This window comes from Agelaius phoeniceus, chromosome 24 (assembly GCF_051311805.1).
Source record: "Agelaius phoeniceus isolate bAgePho1 chromosome 24, bAgePho1.hap1, whole genome shotgun sequence".
Classification (NCBI taxonomy): domain Eukaryota; kingdom Metazoa; phylum Chordata; class Aves; order Passeriformes; family Icteridae; genus Agelaius; species Agelaius phoeniceus.
In genome coordinates, this window is record NC_135288.1 from 7386051 (window position 1) to 7413435 (window position 27385).

General features: G+C 50.6%; 2 protein-coding genes across 2 annotated transcripts; both read right to left on the reverse strand.

Moving 5' to 3' along the window:
* Positions 1 to 428: 428 nt before the first annotated feature.
* Positions 429 to 2010, reverse strand: LOC143695659 (uncharacterized). Its single transcript, XM_077190098.1, has one exon. The coding sequence runs from the start codon at positions 2008 to 2010 to the stop codon at positions 1123 to 1125; it is 888 nt and encodes a 295-aa protein (XP_077046213.1). The 3' UTR covers positions 429 to 1122.
* A 634-nt stretch (positions 2011 to 2644) lies between these two features.
* Positions 2645 to 26776, reverse strand: TMEM201 (transmembrane protein 201). The gene is made up of 11 exons (XM_054647830.2): positions 26619 to 26776; positions 21377 to 21497; positions 20687 to 20881; positions 19115 to 19291; positions 18111 to 18514; positions 17622 to 17825; positions 9345 to 9562; positions 8792 to 8863; positions 7422 to 7685; positions 7154 to 7285; positions 2645 to 6736 (listed from the first exon to the last, which is right to left on the reverse strand). The coding sequence occupies exons 1-11, from the start codon at positions 26690 to 26692 to the stop codon at positions 6639 to 6641; spliced, it is 1959 nt and encodes a 652-aa protein (XP_054503805.2). The 5' UTR covers positions 26693 to 26776; the 3' UTR covers positions 2645 to 6638.
* Positions 26777 to 27385: the final 609 nt, after the last annotated feature.

The following is a 27385-nucleotide window of genomic DNA, read 5'->3' on the forward strand; positions in this document are numbered from 1 at the left end:
GGCACAGCTGCTACTCATCCACAGGAGAGGGGTTTATTCTTAAAAAGAAAAAAAAAATATATGTATATATATATATATATATAAAACCCCAAATCCACCACCAAAAACTCCAGCAAAACCCTCTCAAAAAGCCTCTCTTGGGGCCGGTTCCAGCCTGCACTGGGCCCACCACAGGGCTCCTGAGGAGGTCCCATGCCCTGGACCTGGGCAATGGAGAATATAACTGCATTTCCAGCACTGTTTTCATCGTGTTGGTGGAATTTAAATATGACGCTTAGAATCACTTTTTAAGTATAAAAGTTACAAAATAACAACTATAAAACTGAATTTCAGTTGTATATTCTTTCAAGAAAAGCATCAACATAAATTATGAAGGCACAACTCTTAGGAAATCTTTATTAATATAACATACAACAAGTGCTGCTCCTCACATAACAACATTTGAACTCCTCTCTCATAAACTTAAAACATGGTTCTTATTAGAAGAATATCTTGTCTCTGAACCCTTATTTGGAGAGAAAAGCATAAAAACTACTCTCCCTGAAATCAAAAGGGAAGAGATCCTTACACAGTAATTACAACATCGTTTATAAGAAACACATTAACAATGAACGTATGCAAACATACATAACCAGCATCAATATAAAAGAACCTGTATGAAAAATCCCATATAAATTCACTTTAAGTACAACCCCACAAGATTTCCAGTATTAATCCAAGTATCCTTGGTGTTTGTTGGTTTAAGATATTTTCCACCAAAAACAGACCTATATTGCTTTTCCATAGACCTTGAAAGAAAAGCTCCAAAATAAATTAAGGACACTTGAAAGAATAAGCGCCCTGCATGAGAACTGGCCTGTGCAGGACTCCTTCAGACCCAGAGGACGCGCGGCACCATTCGCTTGCCCGGTGCTGCAGCTCCCTCTCGGGCTGCCTGGAGGCTCGAACAACAAAATCACAATTTTCCCCAGATCCAACCCGCGGGGTCAGCGGAGCAGCGCGGTCCGGTCTCCTCGGGAACCAGGGGCGCATCTCGGGCACCGCACGGCGCTTTCCTCCGGGCGGGCTTTGGTGGCTCTCAGGGACCCGGCGGCGCCCCGAGCCCTGCCCGGAGCCGGGCTCTCATCTGAAGGCGGGGGACAGCCGGGTCCCCCTCTCGCAGGCCCCCGCCGTGTCCCGCTGGGCGGGGCGCAGCGCCCAGGCGGGCAGCGGCAGCCCCGGGGGCACGGCCGGGCTCCGGGCCGGCAGCTCCGGGTACCGGCGGGGCAGCACCAGCGCTGCCCAGGGCCCCTGCGGCCAGCCCGGGGGCACCGGGCAGGGCGGCGGGGGCCAGAGAGCGGCGGGGCCCGGGCGGAGCTCGGGGAGCTGCGGGGGCTCGGCGGGGGCCGGGGCGGTCCCCGAGGGCGGCGGGGGCCGGAGAGCGGCGGGGCCCGGGGCGGTCCCCGAGGGTGGCGGGGGCCGGAGAGCGGCGGGGCCCGGGGCGGTCCCCGGGGGCGGCGGGGCCCGGAGAGCGGCGGGGCCCGGGGCGGTCCCCGAGGGCGGCGGGGGCGATGCGGGCGGGCGGCGGCGGCGGCGGCGGTGGTGGTAATTTCCCCCCGGGTACATGTCCTGGAAAGCGGGGTCCAGCACCCACTCGCCGGCGCGGCCGTGGCGGCAGGGCAGCCGTCGGAAGCAGGGGTTGAGGCTGAGGTTGTGGCGGACGCTGTTCTGCCACTGGCGGCCGGGGCCGCGGTAGAAGGGGAAGCGCTCCGCGATGTAGGCGTAGATGCCGCTCAGGGGCAGCCGCTGCCCGGGGCTGGCCCGGATGGCCATGGTGATCAGCGCCACGAACGAGTAGGGAGGGCGCCGCGGCCACCCCGCCGTGCCTGCCTCGGTGCCTGCCTCGGTGCCCGGCTCCGTGCCCGGCTCGGTGCCCCGCTCGATGCTGAGCTCCGTGCCCCGCTCGGTGCCCGGCTCGATGCCCGGCTCGGTGCCCGCCGCCCGCCGCTCGCCGGGGTCGGTCTCGGCCATGGCCCCGCGCTCCGCTCCCCCAGCCCCGCAGCCCCTTCTAAAGCCTCTCTCCGCCACCCTTCCACCCCCGGCCCAGCCCAGTCTGGTCAGTTCGCGGTCGCCGCCGGGTCAGGACGGGGCACGGCTCGGGGCAAAGCTCAGCGCTGGGAGCCGGTCCCTGCCAGCAAAGGCGGCGGAATCGCCATCGTTCCCTACCCCCGGCGGGATCAGCTGCACACCCGCCACGTCCAGGGGCAAACACAGCCCCGAGCCCCGCCGGGAGCTGGCCCCGGGGCCGCCCCGGTCCTGCCGGTACCGGAGGGTGGTGGAGAAGCTGCTCCACTGCAGCAACGTGGATTCTACCGGGGTCACACCTGTGCAAGCACTGCGAGTCGTTACATCCTTCAAAACACACCTGTCTGCAGAATTAGTAGCGAGCTATTGCCAGTCATTTAATTAAAATACATCCTATTTTAAAAAATGTTGATCAGCTCATGCCACCTGCCCCCTAATTTACATTACAAAATAAAACCATAATTTAAAGACCATACAGTAATACATAAACACCCTCAGCCATGATTTCATGAAAAAAGAAACCACTTAAATGCCTAATGAACACAGAAGTACGGTGTGCACAGAGCTGGACCACTCACACTAAGGTGAAAACTTATCCGGTTTTATTTTTTAAAGAAAAATATTCCTCTTTAAACACAAAGCATGAACTAAAAACCTCCGAGGAACAGCTTCTCCTTCCTTGGAGCATGTTTAACTAAACTGTACAGTGACAGAGCTCCCCAAAGAACACACACATATAACATACAGTCTTTCTTTCACAGGAAATAAGGTTTAGGTCTTGAAATTGTTCTCCTCTACATACCCATTCAATCCAAAAATACTCAGTACCTTACTCCTGCCCCAGAACACAGTGATGATAATTTCTGGATGCAACATATATCTAAAAAAAAAAAAAAAAAAAGAAAAAAGTTTGGGCCAAATTGGCCCATTCTAGCCTTTTAACAAATGTCTGTGAGAGAGGTTAAGACCATTGTTATTTCCAGGAATGGTGCTTGGAAAAAAAATATAGCAGCATCCACAGGCAACAGAAGCCCTTCAGTCCAGCTGCCCTGTTACAAGGACCCCAGCCAGTCCAGCAGGGATTTGCAGATGTTCCCAGCACCCAGGAAGAGGGAGTGGGAATCAAACATTCACAGGCCTCATCTGTTATCTGTTGCTTGAACAAATAGCCTAAAATTCAGTGAATCTGGCCTACATATGCCAGCAATGAGTTTCCCCCCCCAGTGACCAATTTAATGTCTAAGATTTTATGTTAAAAGGTATGATAAATTTCAGAAACCAGCAACTTGTTCTACCCACTCCCTCTATCCCATCAAATAGATATGTGCATAAAATTCCACATATGCCAAACTCCCCAGACTGTGGAACTGGAACCAGACTCCAAAATACAAATTCTTTCTAATTCAGAACAGCAAAATCATCTAAAGTATCTGCAAGGTCTCAGAACATGCCTAACAAGCCCATAGCCAAAGAAGAAGTACCTGGACATTTTCAATGGAAAGTAGGAAATGGAAAAGGTCTGTAAATTAATCTCATTTATGCTCGACTTGATCATTAATTGTTGGTATTATTAAGTCATGTTCAGATCTTTATCAGGCCATTTTGTAAAGATCTTTCCCACTCCATACACTCCAACAGTTTTTGCAGTAGGAAAAGTATTAGAAAAATAAAATCTCCCCCCTGAACAACACTGTATGAAGATCAACATCATCAGTCACAGATATTTTTACAGGGGACCAGATAAACTTCTGCTTCCTCCAAACCAGCTTTGTACAGAAAAGAGCAGCAAGATAGACACAGTATCTATGAGCTAGATTAAGGCCAACAATATAAAGACAAACATGGGCTCAGATCTTTTGAAATGAAGAAACCTTGCAAATGTTTTTGTACATCTGCATGCACACACTCACACACACACTCACACTCACACGCTCGTGTGTTCCTCAGGCAAAGGCGTCACAACCGTGAGAGCACCACGGGAGAGAGTTCTAGCACCAGAATGAAAAACTTCCCTCTGCAGTAATACACCCCAAAGTCTCTCTATTGCTTTGGACAAGGTCACCAAGCCCCCTCCCAAGAGCGGTTTGAGTGAGCAGCTCAGAGGTGCAGTTACGGTGTTCCTGCTCCGAGTGCGGCTCTGGAGATGCTGCAGCTCCTGGGCTGGGGAGAGGAGGACAAGGTTGGCATTGCAGTCTGGTCCAGTGTGGTGGTGAAACTCAGCGCAGGCTGGCAGGTGGAAGCAGAGGTTTGCATACACAAAGTCACAGTGCACTTCTGCTGGGTGATAAGGACAAGCACAGCCACGGCATCTTCTGGCAGCTTGTCCGGGTAGGACAGGATCCGCGAATGGCACAACACACACTGCACCAGAACATCAGGAAACCCAGAGAGCAGAGGCTGAAAGAGGAGCTTGGCAGCTGCTCTGCCATCATCCTGCCTGTACACATGCTCGGGTGAGCATGCAAAGTCTATAAAAGGGACAAAAATCTCTTCACAACAAGGTTATGGGTCCGGTTTGGCTACAAGGAACAATTCATGCAAGTTACAACAGAACTCATCATCCATCTGCAGCACAGCTTTGTGCTGCAGGGCTCTCCTGGCTCTGGGCCTGTGTCCAGGAGGTGCTGGCTGTGCAGGGCTGCACAGCTCTCTGAGGAGGCTGAGGGAGATGCAGGGTCAGGAGTTGTCCTTCCTCAGCCCCTTGGATCAGCACGTGTGTGTGCAGGCCTGGCCTCCCCTGCAGGCACAGCAGGGACCAGTCTCATCCACGGGGAGGGCAGCAGCAGCAGCTGGAAGTGGGCAGCTCAAACCATGCAGGGAGACTTGGAAAACACAGAGACACTCAGTTTTTCAGTGCTTGAATCAGCAGCAGCAAAGCCCCATTTATGCTGTCACATGCACGCTGGTCAGTCTGGCTGGGGCTCCCATGGGCTACCAAGTGAGGCTGGGGAGGAACTCAACTAAAACATGCAACAAAATAAAAAACAGAGTGAAAGGAAGGGTGATCATCACTGCCAGTGGGGCTCAGGTTCAGAGCAGAGAATGGTCAGCAGCAGATACACCTCGCTCTGTGCACATGCAGGAACACAAGAGAGGAACAACAGCGAACTGGAAGGGAGGGAAAGACACAGAATTCACCAATTCAGGATGCAAACACAGGGCAGTGGGGTGGAACAGGGAAATTTGAGGTAAAGGAGTCCAAAGGAAGAGACAACAGAAAAACTCTTAATAGATCCGAGTCCTGCTTCAGGAAATACAGAGCTAATGCCAGTCAACTCTCTTCTCACCAGGCGTTTTTCATACACTGGTAAATCTCTCTGCACTTGGTTTTTGGGAACCAAAACATCAAGATCAGGATTTCTTTTTTTTTCCCTAAGATGCACTAAATGATTCTGAGTGTTCAGCACAATATTCTAAATGGCCCCTGAATTCTAAGCAATGCTGAAGACTTACCCAAAAGGAGAAATACCCAAATTACAAACTGCTTTTGCAAATCTACTACTTTCCTTGGGGTAGAAAAGAAGAATCCATCCAGAAGGCTGAATTGTCCAGAAGCAGGTTTGGCATTTCTCACTGAGAGCACCTGGGCATTTTACTAAGAAATATCTTAAACAGTTACTTAGCAAACCCCAACATCAGACTGAGGTGTCAGGTTTCTGGATAGATGTGTACAATCAGACAGCTCCTCACCTACCCCTAACAGGACAGATTTGTGCGATTTACAGCAAGAACAGGCTCTGCCACTCACTGCTTCAGTGAAAACTCCAGCAGAGCTGAGAGCCGAAGCCCTTTGTGGTGCAAATCACACCGGGGTCCTTTCTTTTTGCCACTTCAGAGTATCACAGTTAATGCCTGCTGGGATCCCAGGCTCTGATGCAGCCAGCACAGGGTGTCTGAGAACCAGCATGGCCACAAGGAGCTGGTGAAAGTGGCCTCAGGGCCAGGTCCAGCTGGAAGCACAAGGACATCTAAGATGCAAGAACATGACAGAGCAGCCAAGGTCACCCATGTGCTTAGGCAAGCTTAAGGCAACTAAAGAAAGTTCACTGACAATTTAGAGGAGAATGCCAGAGAGAAGGGAGAAGAGGAACCACTGAGCAGAGCCTGGGGATGCTGCTAGAGTAGCCAAAGCCCAGCACCAGCTACCAAGCCATCCCTCTTCTTCAGCTCATTTGCTCTAATTCTCCCTGTTTTACCAGCACCATCAGCATGAGGTCAATATGTCAGGAAGAAGAGCTGGGGTAGGTTCCTAAAAACGCAGCTCACACATTGTCAGGCTTGTGTCTCAGGTCAGTTCTTCTGAAAGGAAGTGTGTGGGCCATTGGACTGGCCTCCTGCCTTGAGCTGGAGCTGGGAATGCTGCCTGCCACCTCCAGGGACACTCCTGGGATGTGTTCTGCCTGGAAGGGATGGCAGCAGCTGCCCAGGTTCCTTTTCATGCCAGTTGAGTGTACAGCAGTTTTTTAAAGAACAGCATGCACCGGTGGCATGGCCTTGGCCATGAAGCCGTGGTTGGGTTGCTCTCATCTCCTCAGGACCAGGTGGAACCAGAGAGACAGGGAGGGTGGCAGCAGTCAGCGCAGGCTCCTGTAGACATAGGCTGATGTGAAGACAGCATTGAGGGTCAGGCTCACGGCCAGCAGGCCCCGGAGGGCAGAGGTCCCAAAGCGGCCTAGGCAGAGGGGAGAACACAGAGAAAAAAGGGAATTGTAGAAAGAGATGTTAAACAACTGGTAAGTGAAAGTGAACATGTGTTGTACTGCTTCTCTCTTGCCAGTGTTTCAGCACAAGCAGAAGTTGCTGAAGCACTTTTCCTGTCAGGAAAGACTCCACTGCTCTCTTTTGGCTCTATTTTCATCTCACCTCATGCTCCTGACACCTGCATCCCCGTCCCTGTTCTTCTGTCTTGGTTTAGCACTTTGTCAGTGTTCTTCAGACAGTCCAAAGAACAGGAATAGCTTTGTTAAGATCTTACAAGGCAGGGGGTCCATTTTGCAACTACTTATTAATTTGGTTTCCAGGAAAGATCTCAGCTACCCTCACAGAAATGCTCATATGCGCACGAAGCAGTCACCAGACTTGCACTCACCTCTCCAGCCTGCCAAATCTTCCCCTTTGGTAGTTGTGTCCACCACACAGGTAGATGAGTGTGACGAGTGATCCTCCTTTTTGATGGAATTATCACTGCAAATACTCCCCCCTTCCACAGCAGTTCTCATATCTGCGAGGAGAAAAAGACAAGAAAATTCACCACGTGGGTTTCTCCTGCAGGCTCCCCAGGCTGTGGCCTGGATGCTGTGCCTGGGAGCAGCTCCATCCCACGGATGGGATGCAGGAGGGAGGCAGCGCTGCCGTACCGGGCACGCCGCGCTCGGCGAGGCTCCCGCGGGGGCAGCCGGGCAGCTCGGGGCCGAAGGCGTTGCTGTCGGGCTGCGTGTGCTCCTCGGAGCCGCTGGGGAACAGCAGCAGCTTCTGCCCCTGCAGGTTGAGGCGGGCGGGGCTGATGAGCGGGCGGCGGAGGCGCAGCGAGCCCGAGCTGGAGGTGACCGAGCCGGCGACCGAGGGCGCCGGGGACGGCAGGCGGGACGGGGCTCGGCTGCCCGCCAGCAGCGACAGCGGGTCTGCAACGCAAACACCCGCGGGAGTTACAGAGCCTCTGAACAGACACAGACAGAGCTCGCACAGAATGTTAAAAGCTGCGAGAAACTTCAAAGAATTCAAAATTATTATCCTCTCTTTCTGTAACCATTGTTTAGAGATACGGTTCTCCAGAGTGTGCTATTCATAGTTCACCAACAGTGTGAGAAAACATTCCTAAAAGCCAATCAAGTCTTAAGTCCGCCATTGTTTCCATAAAAGCTGTAGATTTTAATAATAAAATGTATTTTTCATACCTTCTAATGACAGAGTCTCTGTATCACCTTTAGCTGTCCCCAATACCCCTTTGGTAATAACACCCCATGGACAAAACCACCAGGTTATCATCCCACTGTGACAGGCACAGTTCTCTTTAACAGTACTACAAGGAAAAGGAACTGGAGTTGCAAATGTTCACCAACGTGTCTTGTACTAAAATTCGTTATTTATTTGAGTCCCCACACTGCAAAACACAGAGAAATCCCACAAGTACTTTAGTACACTCAGGAGTGACTCAGGAATCAGGTTATCAGGAGCCTGGTGAGCTTTGTCTTAGCTCAGCTGAGTCCATCCAGGAGAGCCTGCACAATCCGTTTTGCAGGGAATGAACTGTACTGGCACATCCCTCAGAGCTGCTGAGGAGGTGCACTGGGAGCAGGAGGTTTGCAGGGCCGGGGTGCGACAGCAGCACAAACAGCCCAGGGATCTGTCTGGGCCACAGGGGCAGCAGACAGGTCATGGAGCAGCCAAACCAGCAACTGCTGCACTCTGCTGGGAAAGCTACAAAAGAGCTGCCCTGGAAGCAGCCGAATTCTCCTGTCCAAGCAGGCTCAACTCTGCTCTAATGAGCAAAGGGCTCCTTGTTTTGTCTCACTGATGCCACCCAGGGAGAACATCCAACACACACAGCACCTGGCTTTAACGCCATCCCAGTTCTAGCTGGGGCTCTCCCGGCAGCATTTCTAGCAGCAAAATGGACATTTTCACTGGAATGCGAGCAGGGAGGAAAGAATTCAACCAGACCACGTGTTTCAACCCACTCAGTGCAAATCCTGCACAGACTGTTGCTCTGGAAGGCCTGGAGCAGTACCTGATGTAGGGGACTCCTTGGAGTAGGATGACTGCGAGGCCGGCCGGCTTCCACTGAACAAGTAGCCAGAATCTAAAAGCAAAACCAAAACAATTTGAACCCAGCTGCCTCAGCTGCTGCCAAACCCCAAACCCTAACTAATGCTGCACAGTGCTCTGTGCCACAGGAGCCATCCCTGAACAGGACTGTAACGTGTGGATCCAGTGCCATTCCCTCTGGGACAGCGCCCGCACGCTCCCTGGATCCTTCCCAGCCCAATTCCTCCTGCCCCACTCCCTGTTGCACAGCCCCTGCCCTCACCTGGATCCCTCCCAGCCCAATTCCTCCAGGATTTGCAGCCCCTCTCCCCCAGGCCAGCCCCTGCACACTCCCTGGATCCCCCAGCCCAATTCCCCCAGGATTTGCAGCCCCAGTGCCCTGGGCCAGCCCTGCCCTCACCCGGATTCCTTCCAGCCCAATTCCTCCTGCCCCACTCCCTGTTGCACAGCCCCTGCCCTCACCTGGATCCCTCCCAGCCCAATTCCCCCAGGATTTGCAGCCCCAGTGCCCTCACCTGCCCGTGCCAGCGAGGGGATGGTGCCCAGCGAGAGCGCCCTGTTGAGGCGGCCGGGCAGGGAGGACGAGCCCGTTCTGCGCGGGGACCTGAAGAGCTGCTGGTTTGTCAGGTGCAGGATGCTGGGTGGAGTTGGGACAAACAGAGACGTGGCAGGTGAAGGGAAGGCTGTGCCAGGGCTGCTGGGAAAGACAGTAATGGAGTCCCCAGAGAGGTACCTGCAAAGGACACGCATGACAGACACTTAGCAAGGAGAAATCCCAGCAACTGCCTCTCTTGTGCTTGCAGAACATTTGTTTTGTTACCAGGTTTGGACTAACTTTTCAGTGCAGGAGTGCTGAAGTTTATGGGAATGTTCCTACACTTTGGGGAAAAAAAGAACTGCCCAACCTTACTTGAATTATTGTGCACCAACCTGTCCCACAATACAGGGTGGAACAGTTTAGGAATGCCAGTGATAATACCCGGGATGAGAAAATTACCCAGAGAATGCTTTAAGAAGTCCAGATGTTAAAATACAGGAATTTTGTATTATTTTTAACAATTGAATGAAAATACATGAAAGGAAGTTTAGAATATGAACCAGAATCTCTGTTCTCCTGAAAGATTTTTTAGTTAGAAACACATAATAGAACTGTCAAATAAATCATGATGAAGAACTGAGTATGAAGTGCACGTGTTTTTAAATGGAGATATCTGACTTTGCAGATACAATATTTGGAGGCTTAATCTCACTTCTGATGGAAACAGAGACAGATGAGAGCAGCAACGTGGTTACATGGCTTTTCTTCTGTCAGAGGAAAGCCAGGAGTAAAATCAGAGGGTGAAGAAAATCTCAGCCTTGCACTGTGGGGTGATTTATGCACGTGTCATTCTGTCCTGGAGATAAAAGAGGTGGTGCAGCAATATTATGCCTTGCTAACTCTAGAGCGAAGATTACAATTTGAAGTATCTTATAAACTACTTATCTGCTAGTAGGAGGCAGCCACCACCAATCCTGGCCAGCTTAATGAGGCTGCACACGTGAGCCAAGCAGGGTGCTGATGCAGGACATGCCTCCAACAGCAGCCAGGGACGTGCTGGTCTGGCAGCCCCAATGGCCCAACCTCTCCAGGATGCAGAGGAGCTGCAAAGGGGCTCCTGCTCTGCACCCACAGGGAGCCTCAGAGCACCCCCACACACACCTACCCCACCACACACACAGATGGATGTGCCCAGCTCAGATTTGTAAGAGGAAATGAATGGGAAAGGGAATTAGAAGTGCAGCTCAGGACTGATATGAATCATAGGAGAAAGAGTGATACCTACCCCTCACTGTGCCATGGAGGGCCAAACCAGAGCATCACCTGTGAGCAACATGGCTCTTCTGTCCTAACTTTGCACCTTCTGTGTCTTTGGGCCAAAGGATCCAACTTTACACAGCTCCTTGGTGCAGCAGAAAACAGCTTAACTGGTTTATTGGCTTTTGGAAGTCTTTCATTTAATGGGCTGGAAGCTATTCCAGTAATTTATCACTCATAGCCACAGTCCTGGGACTGTAACTGTTTTGGATCAGGCTTCCAATGGCTCTGCTGCTCAACAGCCCCACTGCTCAACCTCACCCAGTCAGGGCAGCCAGATCCTCAGGGCAGTGAAGAATCATTTGTCTTGAACCATCCAGAAAAGGAATTAGCAAAGAGGAGCTGAAGGATTTTAAGTATAGCTTATTAATGCCTTAGGACTGAATTCTGACCAAAGTGTGTCCTAAACATTGATCTGTTCTAACAAATTCCTGCTAAGTGTGCAAAATCCTATTCCTGTTCTCTGCAGTCTTTAGTGTTTGCCACTGCCATGTCAAGAGGGCTCAATGCTGCTAAAAGCTCTCATGGGAATGTGCTTCAAGCCTGAGAATGGGCAGCTGAACTAAAACTTCTTCCAGAAGCAGATAAAAAAAAGGTGAGGAGATCAAGAGGATCAAAAAGCAGGAAGGAGCCCCATCACAGCCCTGGGATGGAGCACTGCAGCTGTGCCTTTGCTCCAAGCCATTTGTCTCATGGTAATAGTGGCTCTGGCAACTATTAAAAAGCAACATAAAAAAAAAAAAGAAGGAAAAAAAAAGGCTCTGGAGTCAGATAGTTTGTGGAAATAGTCAAGGCCCGGAAGCCGTTTATTTCAGAACTTGATATTGTGAACATCAAAAGTTGGGTATCTTAATTAGTGTTTACAATGATCACAATGTTACTAGACAGTCGGGCACAACTCTGCTACACAGATACTTTAAAAATAAATAAATAGAAGGTTCAAGAAGGGTCTTACATGGTATGGGACTGTACACGGTCCTGAAGGAACACCTCCTGCCAGGAGAGCCTCCCCACACACCATAGGTGTGTGCCTTTTTAATTCACATTTTACAGAGATGCTGCACCAGCCCTGGGACAGAGACAGACACGGGAGGGCAGGGGCAGGCCAGGCTGCAGATGGACCCACTCCTCTGCCAGATAATTCAGCCCATGAAGAAAGAAGGGGAGATGCAGTCACAGGCAGGCAGCTTGGGGGACGTGCCCAGCCTGGCAGCTGGGGAGCCAAGTGTCAGCCAGGGGCTGAAACATTTCCTCTGGACTCAGTGTCCCCTCAGAACTGAGCTACCCATGTGCAGCAGGGACCTCTCTCCCCGGGGTGCAGAACAGGTCCCTGCCACCCCAGGGACAGTCACTGTCCCTGTGCCCTGGCACTGCTCCGCTGCACCTCCCCACTCAGGGCACGGCCTCCTGTCAAACCCACAGAACCACGAGTGAAGAGCACTACAGGAATAAAAACCAGGCACAAGGACAGGGGAGAGGAGTGCTAAAATGGGCACAGCTCTCAGACACATTAATATTTTGATATGTGGCTTAGAGAGCTACAAACTTCAGCTGCCAAGAATAAGAATTCCTCTCTCTTGCCTGTTGTCCTGCTTTGGATGAAAAGGGAGGGTTGAATTAGAGCTGCACTAAGACCTTCTAGAGCACAGATGCTTGGCATCAATTGTGCCTTTTTCCCCCCAGCTGGGGCACAAAGTGGGGAGTATATGTGTGTGTATATGCACATCCTATGCCTACACAAACCCAGACTTGCTGGCATGCCAAAAATGTCCAGGGCACCTCCTCCTGCCTGTACACTCAAGAGCTTTGGTCCCAACGAGGCTTTACAGGGGATGACTTCAGGACTGAGTACTGTCCCTTTCCCTGGAGAGCACTGCCGTGGCTCCAAGAGCCAAGTGTCCTTGCAGGTGACAGCACACCTGGAAGGAGCTGGCAGCTGTATGGTGACAGCACACAATTTCAACAGCATCTCTGAAAACCAAAGCAAAGCCATATAGCACAGCTCCCTTCACCTTTCACGAGTGCAGTCAGTCTGGAGCAATTATCCGGCTATTAATTATATTAATTTTTATAAGAGCATAAATACTTTGTCCACATTACATCAATACATAATTCCTATAGCGTCTAAGCATGATTATTAGCTTCACATAATTTCAGCACACTTGAAAAATATTCATAAAGCCAAAATAATAAGCCACTACACCATTTTTATATTCCCACATGTCCTCACCCTTTGACACACCCAAGCTCACTAGGGCATGCAAAGCATGGATGTAGGAGAGTTAAGAGAAAGGAAAGAACTGGATATAAACACAGAGTATTGAGAATGGTAAAGGGCCACAAAGGCGTCGGTTTGCATGCACTGATGTCTCTGAGGGCCCCAGGAAGAACAGAAGCAGCAGCAGAGATGCTGACCTGGTTGCTGCCTCTGGGCTCTCCTGCAGAGCCTGCAGAGCTGCTCAGAAATGTTAGCCCAGGTGTCCCCCTTGCCCTGCCACGCTCGGTGGTGGCACAGGAAGGACAGAAGCGCTGGCCTGGCAGACACATGGGCACTGCTGCAGCCATGTGCCACCAAGCAAAGCAACACAGTGTTGTCCCAAATCTTGCCCAGGAAAAGGCACTTCATGAACCCACACTGGCCCCTCTATAAGTCTGGCTCTGCTGGGCAGGGTACAAGATTTTGAGCTGGCACATCAGCCATGGCCACTGAGGGCCAGTCAGGCACTTGGGGATGGAGCAGATTTGATGCCAAGGGACACACAAACCCACTAACAACCCCTCAGCATCTCTGCTCTGCTGTTACCGTCCCCTGGTCCAGACACATGGTTAGTATGAAAAAACAGCACCTTGAATTAGGGGCTTTTGGGCTAAAACCCTCTAATATTGTTAAGATATTCACATGCTCTGGCCTGCATGGCTGAGAGAATCCTCAGGCAACAAAAGTGCACCTGGAGACCACCATGTGTTCCTCTGTGGCCTGAAGTAAGAGCCCAGCTAAGGGAAAACAAGAAGCTCAAGGCAGCGACCAAGTGGTTCTGGATGATTTTGTGGTTGTTTGTTACCAAGACTTTGTTAGCTCTTATCCCACCCAGCAGAAGGAAATGTGTGACACAAAACAGCACCTCAGCTGCACAGGATATCACCACTGTGCAGCAAAACACACATTTTCTCCTGCTGGCCTCACTGTGGGGCAAGCAGTCATGCAGTTAGATGATGTACTCAGATATCTACATTTAGATGACATCTCTAACTGCTGAGTGAAAAATGCAAAGCACCTTCCATACAGAACCTATGGCACGGCAGTGTCTGGAACAGCCTATTTGGCTTTGGAATCAGGTATGGCAAGAACAGTCCAGCAAAGGCAGTAGTGGTTTGACTGTTTTTTTTTTCCACAGTCAACAGCAGAATGCTGCTAACTTACAACTTCTCTGCAGGGCTCCTTGTCTGAGACACAACTGGGACGGACTGAATGCTACAGTTTATAAATCAGAACACCTCTGGGCAAAACCCACCCTTCTCCTTTCTTCCCTCACCCCTAAAGATCCATCATCCTCCACCATCAGCAAAAGCATGTGAGACAAGGAGAAAGAAAGGAGCCTGTCAGCATCAGAGTCTCTAAAACACCAAAAATTCAATTGCTGCAAGGTTGGTTTTGAGGCTCTGAGGTTGTTGTTTTTAGAAGCAGCAGCACAGACATGCTGAGGCACCGAGAAGTGGGGAAAATAGGCTGACACCTGAGCAAAAACAAAAGCTTCTTTGGCATTAAATGAACCCCACTTCAATATGTACTCGGTAATTCTGTTTCACCTTTGAAATTTTCCCAATTACAAGCACAAAAGTTCTTCAATTGTAAGTAGTGAACAAAGCACCATAGAGATCAGTTGTACAGCTTGGCCATAAAACAAAGTAGCTTTCTGATGTTCTGACATATAAATTAGTGCAACTAGTAAATATACTTCATTTGTATTAATCTGCATAAAGTGAAGACAAACGGATGTCACTTGCAGTTAACATATCTCCCACATTAAAGGACTTGAAACTCAGTATAGATTTGCACTTGCTGTGCAAACAGAGCTAAAACATTCCTTAACAGGATTATTCAGGCTTCACAGTGTAAATCCTCTCCTTCCCACAGTTCCAGCAACTGCCTGTTCCCAACATTTAGTGTGCATCCTCCCCATCCCATCCCATCGCTGCACAGGGAAAAAGACAACCAGAGAAAGGAACAGGCATGGTAAACCACCGGAACATTTAAGAGCAAAACATCACAAAAGGTGCCCGACCCCAGGAGCTTGAGGAGGAGTCAAGTTTAAACAGAAAGAAAAAACCAAAGTGCTCCTAAAAAGGGAGGAAAACAGATACTTAGAGGAGACAGACGATAGGAAACAGGACACAGTGAAGCTTAACACAGCCTTGGCTTTCAGCTCCTGAATAAAACATCTGGAGAGGCTTCCAGCCATCTTTAGAAGCTGCCACTGAGAGTTTCCTTCCTACTGGGCAAGAGAATTTGGACAGATACATTTAATTCTTGTCAATAAAAGGGCATTGCTGACAGAAATCAGGCATGACATCACCATGACCATTCCCACTGAGTTTGTCCGTTTCTCATACCCCTCCTTTGAACCTTCTCAGTACATCCTTCAAAGATGAGATTCCTCCCATTCCTTGGGCACATCTCACAGGAGAACACCAAGAGGAACTTGCAATCCAAATTGTACAGGTAAGTGCAGAAGACAATCACAGATAAAAGTCTTTTCTTACATGTACTTTATGAGGAAAATTTGGAAGTCCTGAAGCAGGAAGGGAGGAATTAAAAAAAAAAAAGTCCAGATGCCTTATTTCACTTAATGGCCATAATAGCTCAAGGTTTTCCATGCCTGTGAGCTGGAAGACAAATTTTGAGTCAGGACTGATGAGTGATGGGATGATGGAACCAGACTTTGCAGGTGCTGGATTCCTCTTGTGGGTAAGTAAGTAAGTAAACAACCCTCAGCATCATTCACAAGCACCAGAATGGAGCCAGGTTCTGTGAGCTTGGATATTGCAGCTGTCTGAAGGCACCAGAAAAAGATTCCAAAGGAGAGCCCAGGTGGGCAGCAGGTCTGTGTGCCACTCCCTTGCTAAGGTACAGGCACACAGCCAGGAGCTGCACCTTCCATGACTCAGCCTGGCTTATTGTTAACGAATTTCAGGGCTTTTGGCAGTGTTACCTTTATGCTTTCACAATGAACAGCAGTTCGAGGAACAGTAGCATGAACAGCTAGAAAATAGCTTTTGTTTCCTTTTAAAAAGCTCCTCTAATTTCACCAGCATCTGCAGCACTCAGTAGTGTCTGCATTTTTCAGCAGGAGTTGCAGATACTTCACAGTGAGAGCTCCACTCTGATTATTTTATCATTTATACACTGGAAGATCACTAGACACAATTAACTTATATCAGACTATTAGGGTGGTGAGTTCCACTGTGCTATTCTGAACAGAAGAAAATAGCAGATGTTCTGTAAAAGTGCTATTTCCTCTTGAAAAACCAAAATCCATATGAGAAACTCAGTAGAGTGCCTTTCAAGCAACCATACAGGATAATCAGACTCTTATCCTAAGAGGCCCCAACAAGTTAATCCTAAAAAACCCAAACAGCTGGAAGTTCCTTCCTCCCCACACAGTAATGCCCAGCCACCACAGCTTTCAACAGAGGAGTGCCAGGCACCCAACTCCAAGTCACAATTTCCAGACCCTTTTTTCAGCAGTATTAGCACAAAGCCAGACTGCAAAAAGAACCCCTGCAAGTAACCCAAAAAAATCCATTGCTGTTGCCATGCAGTCTCACAGCAGAGCTCCCACCCCTTCCTATCTGTGTTCTCAGCAATGAACACTGACTGAGCAGTGGTGTACAATGAAAGCTGACATGGTACTCACAGCATCAGCCTGTCAGTCCCATTCTTCTCTTTCTAAGGCTACAGGAGTGGAGGAACAGTGGCATTTTTATCCAGTTGTGCTTATACAGAGATGTTGCTCAGGGAGCAGGTGGGTAAAAAAACCCCAAAGAAAACTGGCACTGAAAGCAACAACCACTGGTAGATCTGAAAATTTTAACCTCAGCTGCATACTTTCAGGTATTAAGACACCCTGAGCTATATGACTTTTTAAAGCACCTTTTTGAATTAATTGCTGAAGTTTCAGTCAAAAGCACTTAAGGACACTTCTCCATTTGAAACAGGAGCCAGGAGAAGGGCAGAGCGAGAGGGTGCTGTGATGCTACACAGTGGAAGGCAAGAAGAACCAGGTATGGGCTCTGTGTGGTCCCCTCCTCGCGTGCCTGGGCACCACAGCACGTGTGAACAAGGACTCCAAATCCAGAGGCAAGTTCCCATCAGTTCCAAATTAAAATGACCAGCACCATTAGGAAAGTGAAGGTGGCCCGGGCCCCATGGTGGATCAGGGCAGAGGGTTCCTCTGTGAGTGGCTAAGGATGGAGAGGCAGTGAGGAGAACCAGGAGGACAGGAGGAGCCAGAATCTCTTTGGCTGGAGGAGCAGAATGGGGAGGAGGCTGCATTTATGGAGCAGTCTGTGAGGCAGCTGCTGGAAGAACTGACTTTGGGGAAGCTGGATATTTGTACTGCTGACGTAGGATGCAGGAGGAAGGGAGAATGGAGGCAGCACGAGTAGCTTCCATGGCTAGCAGCGGAAATGCTAGCACAGTGGTAAGCAAGGATGGGGAAAAAATTATATATATATATATACACACATATGTGTGTGTGCATATATAAATATATATATTTTTTAAAAAAAAGGAAGAAGAGATCTTCACTGCTTATCTAACTTTAAAAAAAGAGACACAGAGGAAAGGAAAATAACAAGAGGAGAGAGAAGCACCAGTCGCAAAGAGTTCACAAGGGTTTTTTCCTGCTTCCCCCAGCGTCACTGCTCTGGCTCTGACCTTCGGGGCCGGGGTCTCCGCTGGCCCGTCGCCTTCCGCGTGGCCACGGCTGCGGTGAAGCCCACCAGGCAGCACAGGGACGTGGTGCCAAACTTGGCCGTGTCCAGCCAGCTGGGCGTGTCTGCCTTCAGGTACCGCTCGGCCAGGTGCAGGCTCATCACCAGGAACCACAGCAGCGAGGCAAACGCGTCGATTCGCCGGAGCCTGCCACGGGACGAGAAACCAAACAGGACTTCAAACACTGCTGAACACAGCCCTGGTCAGGTCTGTACTGCCTCTGGTACAGCACATCCTGCTGCTGGATGAGTGTCTGAGCAGATCAGCTCCAGCTTTTCATTCACAGTAATTAAGCTTAAATGGAATGAATCAAGGCATGCAGTACTACATGTGCCATTCTGGAAAGTGTTTACCCCTGGATCACCGAGGCAACACAGCACTAGAGAGCCCCACCCAAGCAGCTTGAGTGAGACAGGAGCCCAGCACACCCACCTGATGCGCCCAGCCAGGAACATGGCCAGCAGGCAGGTGAAGAGCCCCAGCACAGCCACTGCCATCTGGTGATTCTTGCCATAGGCCCAGGCCACGCTCAGGTTCTCCAGCAGGCGCTCCGGGAGCAGGCGGAGCAGCTCCCGCCAGCCGTGCCCTGAGCTGCCACCGTCACTGCCACCATCACTGCCACTGTCACCGCCTGCACGGTGGCTCGTGCCAGTCCTGTTCCACACGGGGCCAGCGGGGCCAGGAGCAGGGACAGCTGTGCTGAGGGAGAAGGGGTCGCCTGACCCGTACAAGGCCATCAGAACCAGGAACGCACAGGTGAGGAAGGCCAGGAACCGCAGAAGGATCACCTGAGCTGGCGTGGTGATGGAAGTGGAAGAGGAGGATGAACACAGGCTCTGCAGAGGAAGGGAGAAACGCCTTGTCAGAAGCTGAATGAACTGCAGCAAGGTTTTGAAATGGTGCTGTATGAAACACTTCCAGATTGTATGGTTTACTGGACTGCTCTGCTCAAGTCCAAAGTCTCTGCACTGGGCTGACACCACATGGGATTATTGTAGACTAGCAAGGAGCAATGGCAGAGACATGAACAGAAGCCAAGTCAGGCAGGGCAGTGAAACAAGGAGAAGGTCATAATTCAATTCCCATTGTTCTTTTTTTTTATTTTTTCCCCTGGTACTCTGTAATTTCCTGCACTGCACTCATAAATTGGTTTCCCTACCTCCCCTTCTCTGCCTGTCCCATTATTTTCCTTCCATTCTATCATTACATTAGACTTACCTTCTGGCCACTGTGCTGAATGACACCAGCAAGAGGAAAACCTCAAACTAACATTAGAAGCATCTATGGCAACTCTCCTGTGCTCTCCTAAACTGCAGGCACGCACCAAGCTCCCAGGGCTAGAGAGCCCAGGCTGCTCCTCCCCTTCCCAGCTGCAGGTGCAGTGGCAGAGCTGTCCCTGCCCCTGTCCCTGTCCTCCCTGGCGTGTCCCCACACACCTGGCTGTAGCTCTTGTCGGTCTCCCGGCGCCTGAAGTGGTGGCTGAGCAGCAGCGCCCGCAGCTGCCGGTTCTGGTGCTTGATGTAATACTCCACTGCAGCCTGGCATGGGCGGCACAGCTTGTAGGTCTGCTCCAGGTGGTGCTTGTACACCTCAATCTCCTCATCGTACTTGCCCTGGACAGGGAACAGCAGGGGAAAACTGGTGAGAAGTGCAGGTGCCTCATCAGCTGTCATGTTTGCCATTGAGAGAAGGGCAAAGCGTGACCCCAGTGTCACAGGGACAGCTCCCTGAATCGAGCTGCAGGCCAGGCATAGAGCCAGCCTCACACAGAGCTGAGCCAGCCTCACACAGAGCTGAGCCAGCCTCCATCCTAGAAGAGATGGCGAAGAAGAGCCTTGGAGAAGGCTGCTGTGGCCCAACATTAGGATGTTGAATTTCTGTGCCAAATTCTGCTGTCTTTGTTGAGATCTTAGGAATTCCACACAGCTGAGACAAGTAACTAGAATTGCTCTTCCTCTCCTCAAATGAGGGGACACAAAATACCTGTGGCTCCTTCACTCCAGGCTCATCCCTCCCTGGAACAGCCAGCCCTGCTGTCACTGACTGGATAACACAACCCCAGGTCTCTCAGCTGGCACAGGCACTGCAGCTCACTGAATGCTTAAAAAGGGACCAAAGGCTGGCAGTACTTGAGCAACCGGATAGGTCTGGCAAGAGGCAAGGACTAGAAATAAAGCTGAGAAAAGGGCACCAGCCAAAGATATTCTCATTAAGCGCGATCAAATTTCAATCTGTTCTCCAGGAATCACTCTGATTAAACTCATTATAATTACACAAAGCAGACTGGATTAGGCAAGCCAGAGAATGGACACATCACACTACAGCACAGTCTAACCCTAAGGCTTGACCATGGTTGAAGGCCAAGGAATGCAGCACTAAATTCTCTGCACAGATCTTTAGGGAGCCATAAAACCGTGAAGGAGAAACCCCATTATCCCTCCTCCATGCATATTAAGTAATGGGAAGGCCAAGAAGTTGCTCAGCAGGAAATCCTGTTGCTGTAGCTGCAAAGTCCCTTTGCCCTCCTAAGCACAGATGCCTAAGCAGGGAGATTGTGGCTGCACAGGATTCCTCTCCCAGTTCACTTGTAAATGCAGAGCAGCACAGCCAAGGCCTCGGGAAAACAAAACCTATTAAGGGTTCATGTTAACTAGTGGGCTGCTGTGCCTCTCAGGTCCCATAAACTCAGCCCTGGGAAGAGCTGGAGGTGTAAGATGATCTCAGAAATATCTTGGGCTCAAGCTTCAGTTTCCAGTGCTCATCTAGAACAGGGGAACATTCTGGCTTTGAAGTAGAATTAGGTAAATTCACAACACTAATCACATCTCTGCACTGGAGTGCCACAGAGTGCTTCTGAAGACTGTTGGAACATCATTACTGAAAAACTGCTCTCCCTCCTGCTTACTAGGCTGCAGCATGGAATAAACAGAGCAGGAATAGCAGATGCATGGATGGGAATGCCTTGGACAAACATTCTCCAATGATGGCAGTCCCTAACGAACACTCACCTCCTCCCTTGGTGAGAATGAAGCCAGCTGTTTGATTTTCATGGTTTGATGGTTGTTGCATTTCTTGCAGAGCAGAATTTGGCTGCTCACCCACTGCTGTGGTTTGGTAGGGTCACAGAAAGTTGGACTGCCCGACACGACGTGGTTAAGGTGTTCCATGTACTGGGCAGGGATGGGCTTGTTGTAGTCTCCATTCTGACAAAAAACAGGGGGAAAAGCAAACATTCAATCATAAAATCACAGCTAGGTTGACAGTAAGATACCCTAAGTTCTGTCAGCAGCTCTGCATTTCATTAGCATTCACCTACGTAACAAAATAAATGAGTAAAAAAGAGACAAAATGCTTCAAATCTTCCCCCCATCTCCACTGTCCTGCACACCTATCTCGAGTAGCTGGTGATGCTGGATTTCAGCTCAAGGCAGGCTTTGCTATTTAACAGAATACAAAACCAGAGGAGAATTGTTCCATACAGTAAAATAAGTATGCTCCAGAGATATGTCAAGGCCACTTTTGCCCTTTAAAGCAAGACAGGAACACTTGTCTCGATCTCTCTAGTCAGCGCACCCCAGCGCAGAGGATTCTCTCTCCAAGCTGAGGTGCTGAGCTCACGGCTGCTGCCAGCTGTGCATTCACTGCCCTGCAGCTGCCCCACGCCACCGAGGCTCCCCTGGCAGTGCCAGCCCTGGTACCTCCTGGAAGCCGTTGTACTGCTCGCAGTTGGGGCAGTCCCAGCAGTTGCGGTTCCCATAGGGCACCACCGTGTCCTGGTTGCAGAACCAGCAGTTCACCGTCACGTGCGTGGGCTTCTTCCTGGGGGGACAACAAACACCTCAGGCAGGAGCCCTCAGCTCAGCTGATGGAGAGGAAAGCAAGGGGTTTCCAGCAGTGAGATGCAGGAAAACAGCCAATCTTCCCATTCCGTGTGCTTAATGCTATGACTTGGGGTGGTGCTTTTAGCAATGAAAAGCAGAAATAAATTCTGCCTGACAATCATCCCTCTGCTCCAGTACCATGGACATGCCCGAACTTCAATAACAACCTTGTGATTTACCCACTTCACTGTTTTTCATGGCCATATCTGGGGGTCCTCTCCATAATCACCAGTGCCATTCTATGAGAAGGTGCAGTAGAAGTGATGCTTAATACACAGGATTCCAGGAAAAGGAAGTCAGGATCCACGAGAGCAGCCTGTGATGGTGCTCAGAAACCCAGGAAATGGGCATCCCCTGCTTTTATGCACTAGAACTGAAGGGATAAAGACTAATGACCTTGATCCATGAGCCCCTTGTTCTCTAAAGCAATCCTGTTAAAACAACAGCCAATCCAGACAAACAGCTGTGACGTGGCCCCATCAAAGCAGGTTGTGATAGATGTGTGAGCAAAGACCTTCAACAGCCAGACCCCGAGCCTGCCTGCTAGAGAAGCCCTGCATTTGTCTCAAACCTCAGTGCAAGGCCCAAGAGAGGCTCCCTGGCAGCCGAGGCACCACAGCCCAGCTGTCTGGGCTCATCAGGACCAGTCCCAATCACATTTCCAAGGGAGGGCAGCTGCCCAGGACTGGCTGTGGCAGCTATGCAGACAGATGGACCCAGCTGCCACAGCCCAGCTCCACCAGGGAATAACTGATCTGTGTGGCTCCACTGCAGCAGCAGAGAGGGCCACAGAGCAGGGGAGCAACAACAGCAGCCAAAGTGCTCCCAGCTGAGAGCAACTTCTCCCAGCTCTAGGGAATGTTCTCTGCTGCTGAAACATCTGAGTGCTGCAGAAGTGCTGCCTGGCACCCTGCAGCCAAACAGCCAGGTGGGCCCTTCTCTCCCAGCCATCATCTCTGTGGCTGGATCTCCACAATTAACATTTTTCCCACCCACATTTCCATAGACCATGCCTTGAAACTCTGTTCATAAAACATCAAACCCTCAAGCAATGTCTGAGCCTCCTGTTTAGGCACTAACAATGAGGATATGCTTGAAATGAAGCACTGTAAAGTCAGAATGTACAGAGGATTCCCTGCCAGATGCTGAAAGAAAATGGCTGGAGCTACTAGGATGACAGATTCTCATCTCAAAATAGATGCAAACACCCACACCCCCCTTAAAATGAATATTCCCTGCTCAACTTTCTTCACTGCCAAGGGGGCTCAACTGATCTGAGTTAAAAATATCACTGCTAAAACTAACAGACAAAAAAACCCCCAAACCCACCCAGAGTTTAAAGCAGACAAATCTAGGTTGGTGTCCGAGTTATCCACGAGCTGCTGCTGTCCAAAAGCCAAGCACGTGTCAAAACAGGGAGATGAAGGAAGGACAGCAGCACCTGCTGGGTTAGTTCAGTGTCACTGTCACAGGTGCACAGGCTGTGCAAACACAACCCGTAGGTTCAACCAGCAGCACACAAAGCCTGCAGCTCCTGGGGCACAGCTGAACTGCACCCTCTGAGGGAGGAACTGCAGGACCTGCCACAATCCCCTCCTCTGGCACCACCGAAACCCCTCAGCCTCTGCCCACCCCAGGCTCTGAATTCCATGACGTGACAGAGGCAACAGCACTAATTTCAAGGGTGACAGAAGTGGAAAGCACAGGTGAAGCAATGAATAAAGCAGTGGTGCTATAAGGGAAAACCCATCAGTGCCAAACCCTACCTGAGAACTCGCTAATATCAGAGACCAAACCCTCAGTGTACTCGAGGCCTTTCCATCCTTTTCCAAACAGGATTTCATTTCTTCCTCTGGAGGCTCAGGAAGTACTACCAAGGATTAAACAGCACCACTTCATTTGCAATATATGCAAAACAAATGGCTAAGTCCTGGATTATTTAGGATAAAAGGCAATAATACTTCCTTCTGTGAACCTATAATCTGCTGCCATAGAAATAGGTGCAAAAAACCCCAAATTCCCAATCTGGTGGATGCAAAAGAACAAGGGGAGAAAAAGGTTGTTTAGGCAAGAACATGTAGGTAGGGTGCTAATTTTCTAGTAATTGGGCAGGACTGAAAAAAACCAAAAAACAAGTTCTGCATTTGGAAAGACTCTCAAATACAGATTTAACTACTCTGGAGCTATATTTACCTTGACTGAATTCAGGCAGCAGCTGAGGGCAGCGAGCTAAAGCACACACTGCTTCCAAAGCCAGAGAGTGCCAACACAAATCGAGCCTTTACCATGTGCTCAATCCCTTACAAATCCAAAGGCAAATCATCCCTGAGGAGTTCATAATCTACCACTGCACTAATCTGAACCAGCTCCACTGGCCAGAGAACCTCCCTGCAAACCAAAACCTGAGCAGCAAGAAGTGATTGAGTTACTTCAGGCACAGAGAGATTCCACTCACAGCTGATGTGCTGTGCTAACTCCCTGTGTAACCTGCACACCCAGCCAGGCTCAGAAAACTTTCCCAGGCCTGCACAAACTGTTTTGCAGGTAGAAAATGTTTGCTTAAGACAAAATTGAGGGGAAAATACCTGCAGTAAACTCAGTTATGACATCAACAGCTAAATGTCTGACATTGCTCAGATAATATGACACCCTGTTCCTTTGAGAGAAGCTGCTGGATTCTTTATTTTGTTCACAAAAATCAGGCTGCAGCTCTGCAGGTCCCACTGACAAACACTGGCTAGCAACTAGTTTGTCTGTCATGTAACACAAGGAGGAACTTAGGCTCCTTCCCAGCACTCTTCACTTCTCATTTATACACACATTTAAGGTCATGCTGAAGCCCATGCTTCGAATGGATTGCCAGAACAACAGTCTACCTTGGTATGTGCTGGCAATAATAAACTGGATTTGTAAATATTTTTATTTACATCTATTCCCCACCCTCTTTTAAGTCAGAAGATGAAAATGTTTACTTTTCTGTAGTACTGAAAGAGACACTGGTGGATGTGCAGCTCTTTGCTGGGTTACCAAGGATTAGAAGAATAGAATTCTCTATTAAAAGTACTTAAAGCAGCAGTCTCATTCTGGCACAACTGGATCACAAAGCAATTATTCAAATGGCTGTGCCAGCACATCTGAACAAAAAGCACACGGGGAAGAGGAGCTGTTTTGCACAGGTCAGTTTTGACCAAGCCACACCTGGTGGCAGCTGGACAGACCAAGAGCTGGCACAGCACTGCTGGCACTCCTGGGTTCAGAGCTCAGCTCCCTGGCAGGGAAACTCCTGGGTGGCACAGAGCAGCTTGTGCCGATGCCCATCACCCGTCAGGGCAGACCCAATGCTAAACCCCATTTTCCAGTGCAAGAAAAACACATCACAGCTGCCCAGATCCCAGCAGGTGAGCCATAACACGGATGGATTTGCTCAGAAGTAGCAGCTATAGACAAGATTTAGCCACAAGAGCAGATTTCTAGCGCAGTGATGTAAGTTACATTGCAGCCTGTCCTCCCTCAGGAGCCACATTAATGCCCCCTCAGCCAGGAAAAAGGTGCCCAGTGGACTCAGGCAGGGACACCCAGTGATAACCACCCCAGGCTCTGTTCCTATCTGGACATCAAATCTGTTATCTCCTTGGTAAACAAAAAGCAAAGGCAGCACTGTATCTATGTCTCATATCACATCTGTGCCCCTTATTAAGCTGTCCTCCTTGATCACTATCACTGACTAAGATTCACTAAATCAAGGCAGAATAAGAAATTTGGAAGTATCAGGATAGTACTGAGAAACACAACATGTAGCTTCAAAGAATTACCAAGGTCACCTGGAAGAATTTACCGGCAGTCTTCAAGGACTTGGGAAGAAATGCTTTCAATTCTGGAGACCTTTTGATGAACTCGAGCAAAACAAACCCACTCTCCTCACTCTAAAGGCATGCTAGCCTCAACTGGGTCAAAGAAATCTTGCCTGCTTCACTGGAATTGCCTTTAGGCCACTTGGATTTCTTGGCTACCCTAAATATGTCAGAGAAAGGCCAAGTCTTGTATATGGACTAATGTCCCATTGATCATTGATACGGTTAAATAAACAGCAAATGCTTTAGAGCAAACCTTAGGCATCACATTGAGGATGCAGGAATATGCTGCTCTTGCAAAGCATTAACGTGAAGTGAACCTTAGCACAGGGAGCCCTTGGGACTGGCTTGTCTCCAGTAGAAGCACTTAATAGATGAGCAGGCTGCAGGGTCTATTGCTGCTACAGAGCCTGAAATCCTTATATTCCACACGTCCCTACATTCCTTTCATGCTATGCTAGATTAGAATCTGTCAAATTAAGCTTTTCTCCTTTCATGAGATCTGAATCATGACATGTCTCCTGATGCTTTTCAAACCTGGCTTTCAATCGCTCTGAATTTGTTCTAAGGGCAGGAAGGTTCTGTGCAATTAAGAAACAAGTAACCAAAGAATTTTGGTCTCTAATCAATAATTTTGACTTGTATAGAATCTCCCCTAGTTCTAGCACTGTGCTAACAGCTTTGATATTTACAAACCTGTTCCCCAGCAACCCATCCTTCACCCCACACCAACCAGCCACAGGAGCAGGATCTTCTCTTTCCCTGCCTCAAAGACGTCGGGCAAGGAGCAGGGGAGAGGCGATGGGCAGCGCTGGGATGCTCGGCCCGGCACACAAAGCCATTCCCGGGCACAGAACGCTTCCAGCCGCGTTCCCCGTCGGTGTTGGGGCAGCGCCGGGATGCTCGGCCCGGCACACAAAGCCATTCCCGGGCTCTTGGGGCGTCTGTGCTTCCAGCCGCTCTCCCCCGCTCGGCCCTGCCCGCACCGCCGCCCGGGGCCGGGCCCTGCCGGGGCTCTCCGGGAGCGGCCCCGCTGCTCTCCCACAGCGGGCGCGCCCGGGCCCCGCGTGGCGCCTTCCCGCCGCCGCGGGCCGCATCCCGCCATGCCATGCCCAGCCTCCCTCCCTCCTCCTCCTACTCCTCCTCCCTTCCTTCCGTCCGTTCTTCCCTCCCTCGCTCGCTGCCGTCCCCGCGCCCGCCGGCCGTACCTCCGCGCGATGCGGTAGAGCAGCAGCCCCGCGGCCGCGGCGCAGGCGGTGACGCCCAGCCCGGCTCCGTCCATGCCGGCGCGGCCGCGCTGCCCCGGCGCTGGCGGAGCCGCTTTGTAGGGGCGCGGCCGGCGCCCGGCCCGCCCCTGGGCCCGCGGGGGCGGCGCGTGACTCACGGCGGGGCCGGAGTCGTGCGGTGGGGCCGCCGTGACTCAGCGCCGCAAAGGCCGAGATCGTGGCGGCGGGGGCGGCCCGGGCCCGGCCGGCCGGGGGCGGCCCGGGGAGGTCGTGCCTGGCCCGGCGTGCCTGGCCCGGCGCCCGGCGCGCACCGGGGACAGCGCTTCTCCTAAATTTAGCGCGGCGCTGTCGGTGTGACGGCGGGGACAGGCCCCGTGAAGGGCGGCCGCCACAGCGCGGCACTGCGCGGAGTGTCCTGGGCTGGAAGGGACGCAGTTCATCCCCGGCCCTCACAGACACCCCAAAATCATCCCTGGAGTGTCCTGGGCTGGAAGGGGCACAGCCCCGGCCCTCACAGACACCCCAAAATCCTTCCCTGGGCATCCCTGGAACATCCTGAGCTGCGAGGGGCACAGTCCAGTCCCGGCCCTCACAGACACCCCTCACAGACACTCCCTGGGCATCCCTGGAATTATGTAGCTGTTTTTGTGATTAAAAGAAAACCTTCTCAGCACAATAAAAATGCTTAAAGTTCAGCAATCTTGTTTTTTAAAAGGCATAAATGGAAAAGCTCTTAGTAGATAAATATT

Excerpts from the sequence above, each read along its gene's own strand:
- LOC143695659 (XM_077190098.1), bottom strand. The coding sequence starts at position 2,010 with ATGGCCGAGACCGACCCCGGCGAGCGGCGGGCGGCGGGCACCGAGCCG.
- TMEM201 (XM_054647830.2), bottom strand. The coding sequence starts at position 26,692 with ATGGACGGAGCCGGGCTGGGCGTCACCGCCTGCGCCGCGGCCGCGGGG. Across the intron at positions 18,515-19,114 it reads CCGACAAGAGCTACAGCCAG|AGCCTGTGTTCATCCTCCTC; the intron begins GTGTGTGGGGAC and ends CTTCCTCTGCAG. Across the intron at positions 7,286-7,421 it reads CGCCGAGCGCGGCGTGCCCG|ATATGAGAACTGCTGTGGAA; the intron begins GTACGGCAGCGC and ends TTCTCCTCGCAG.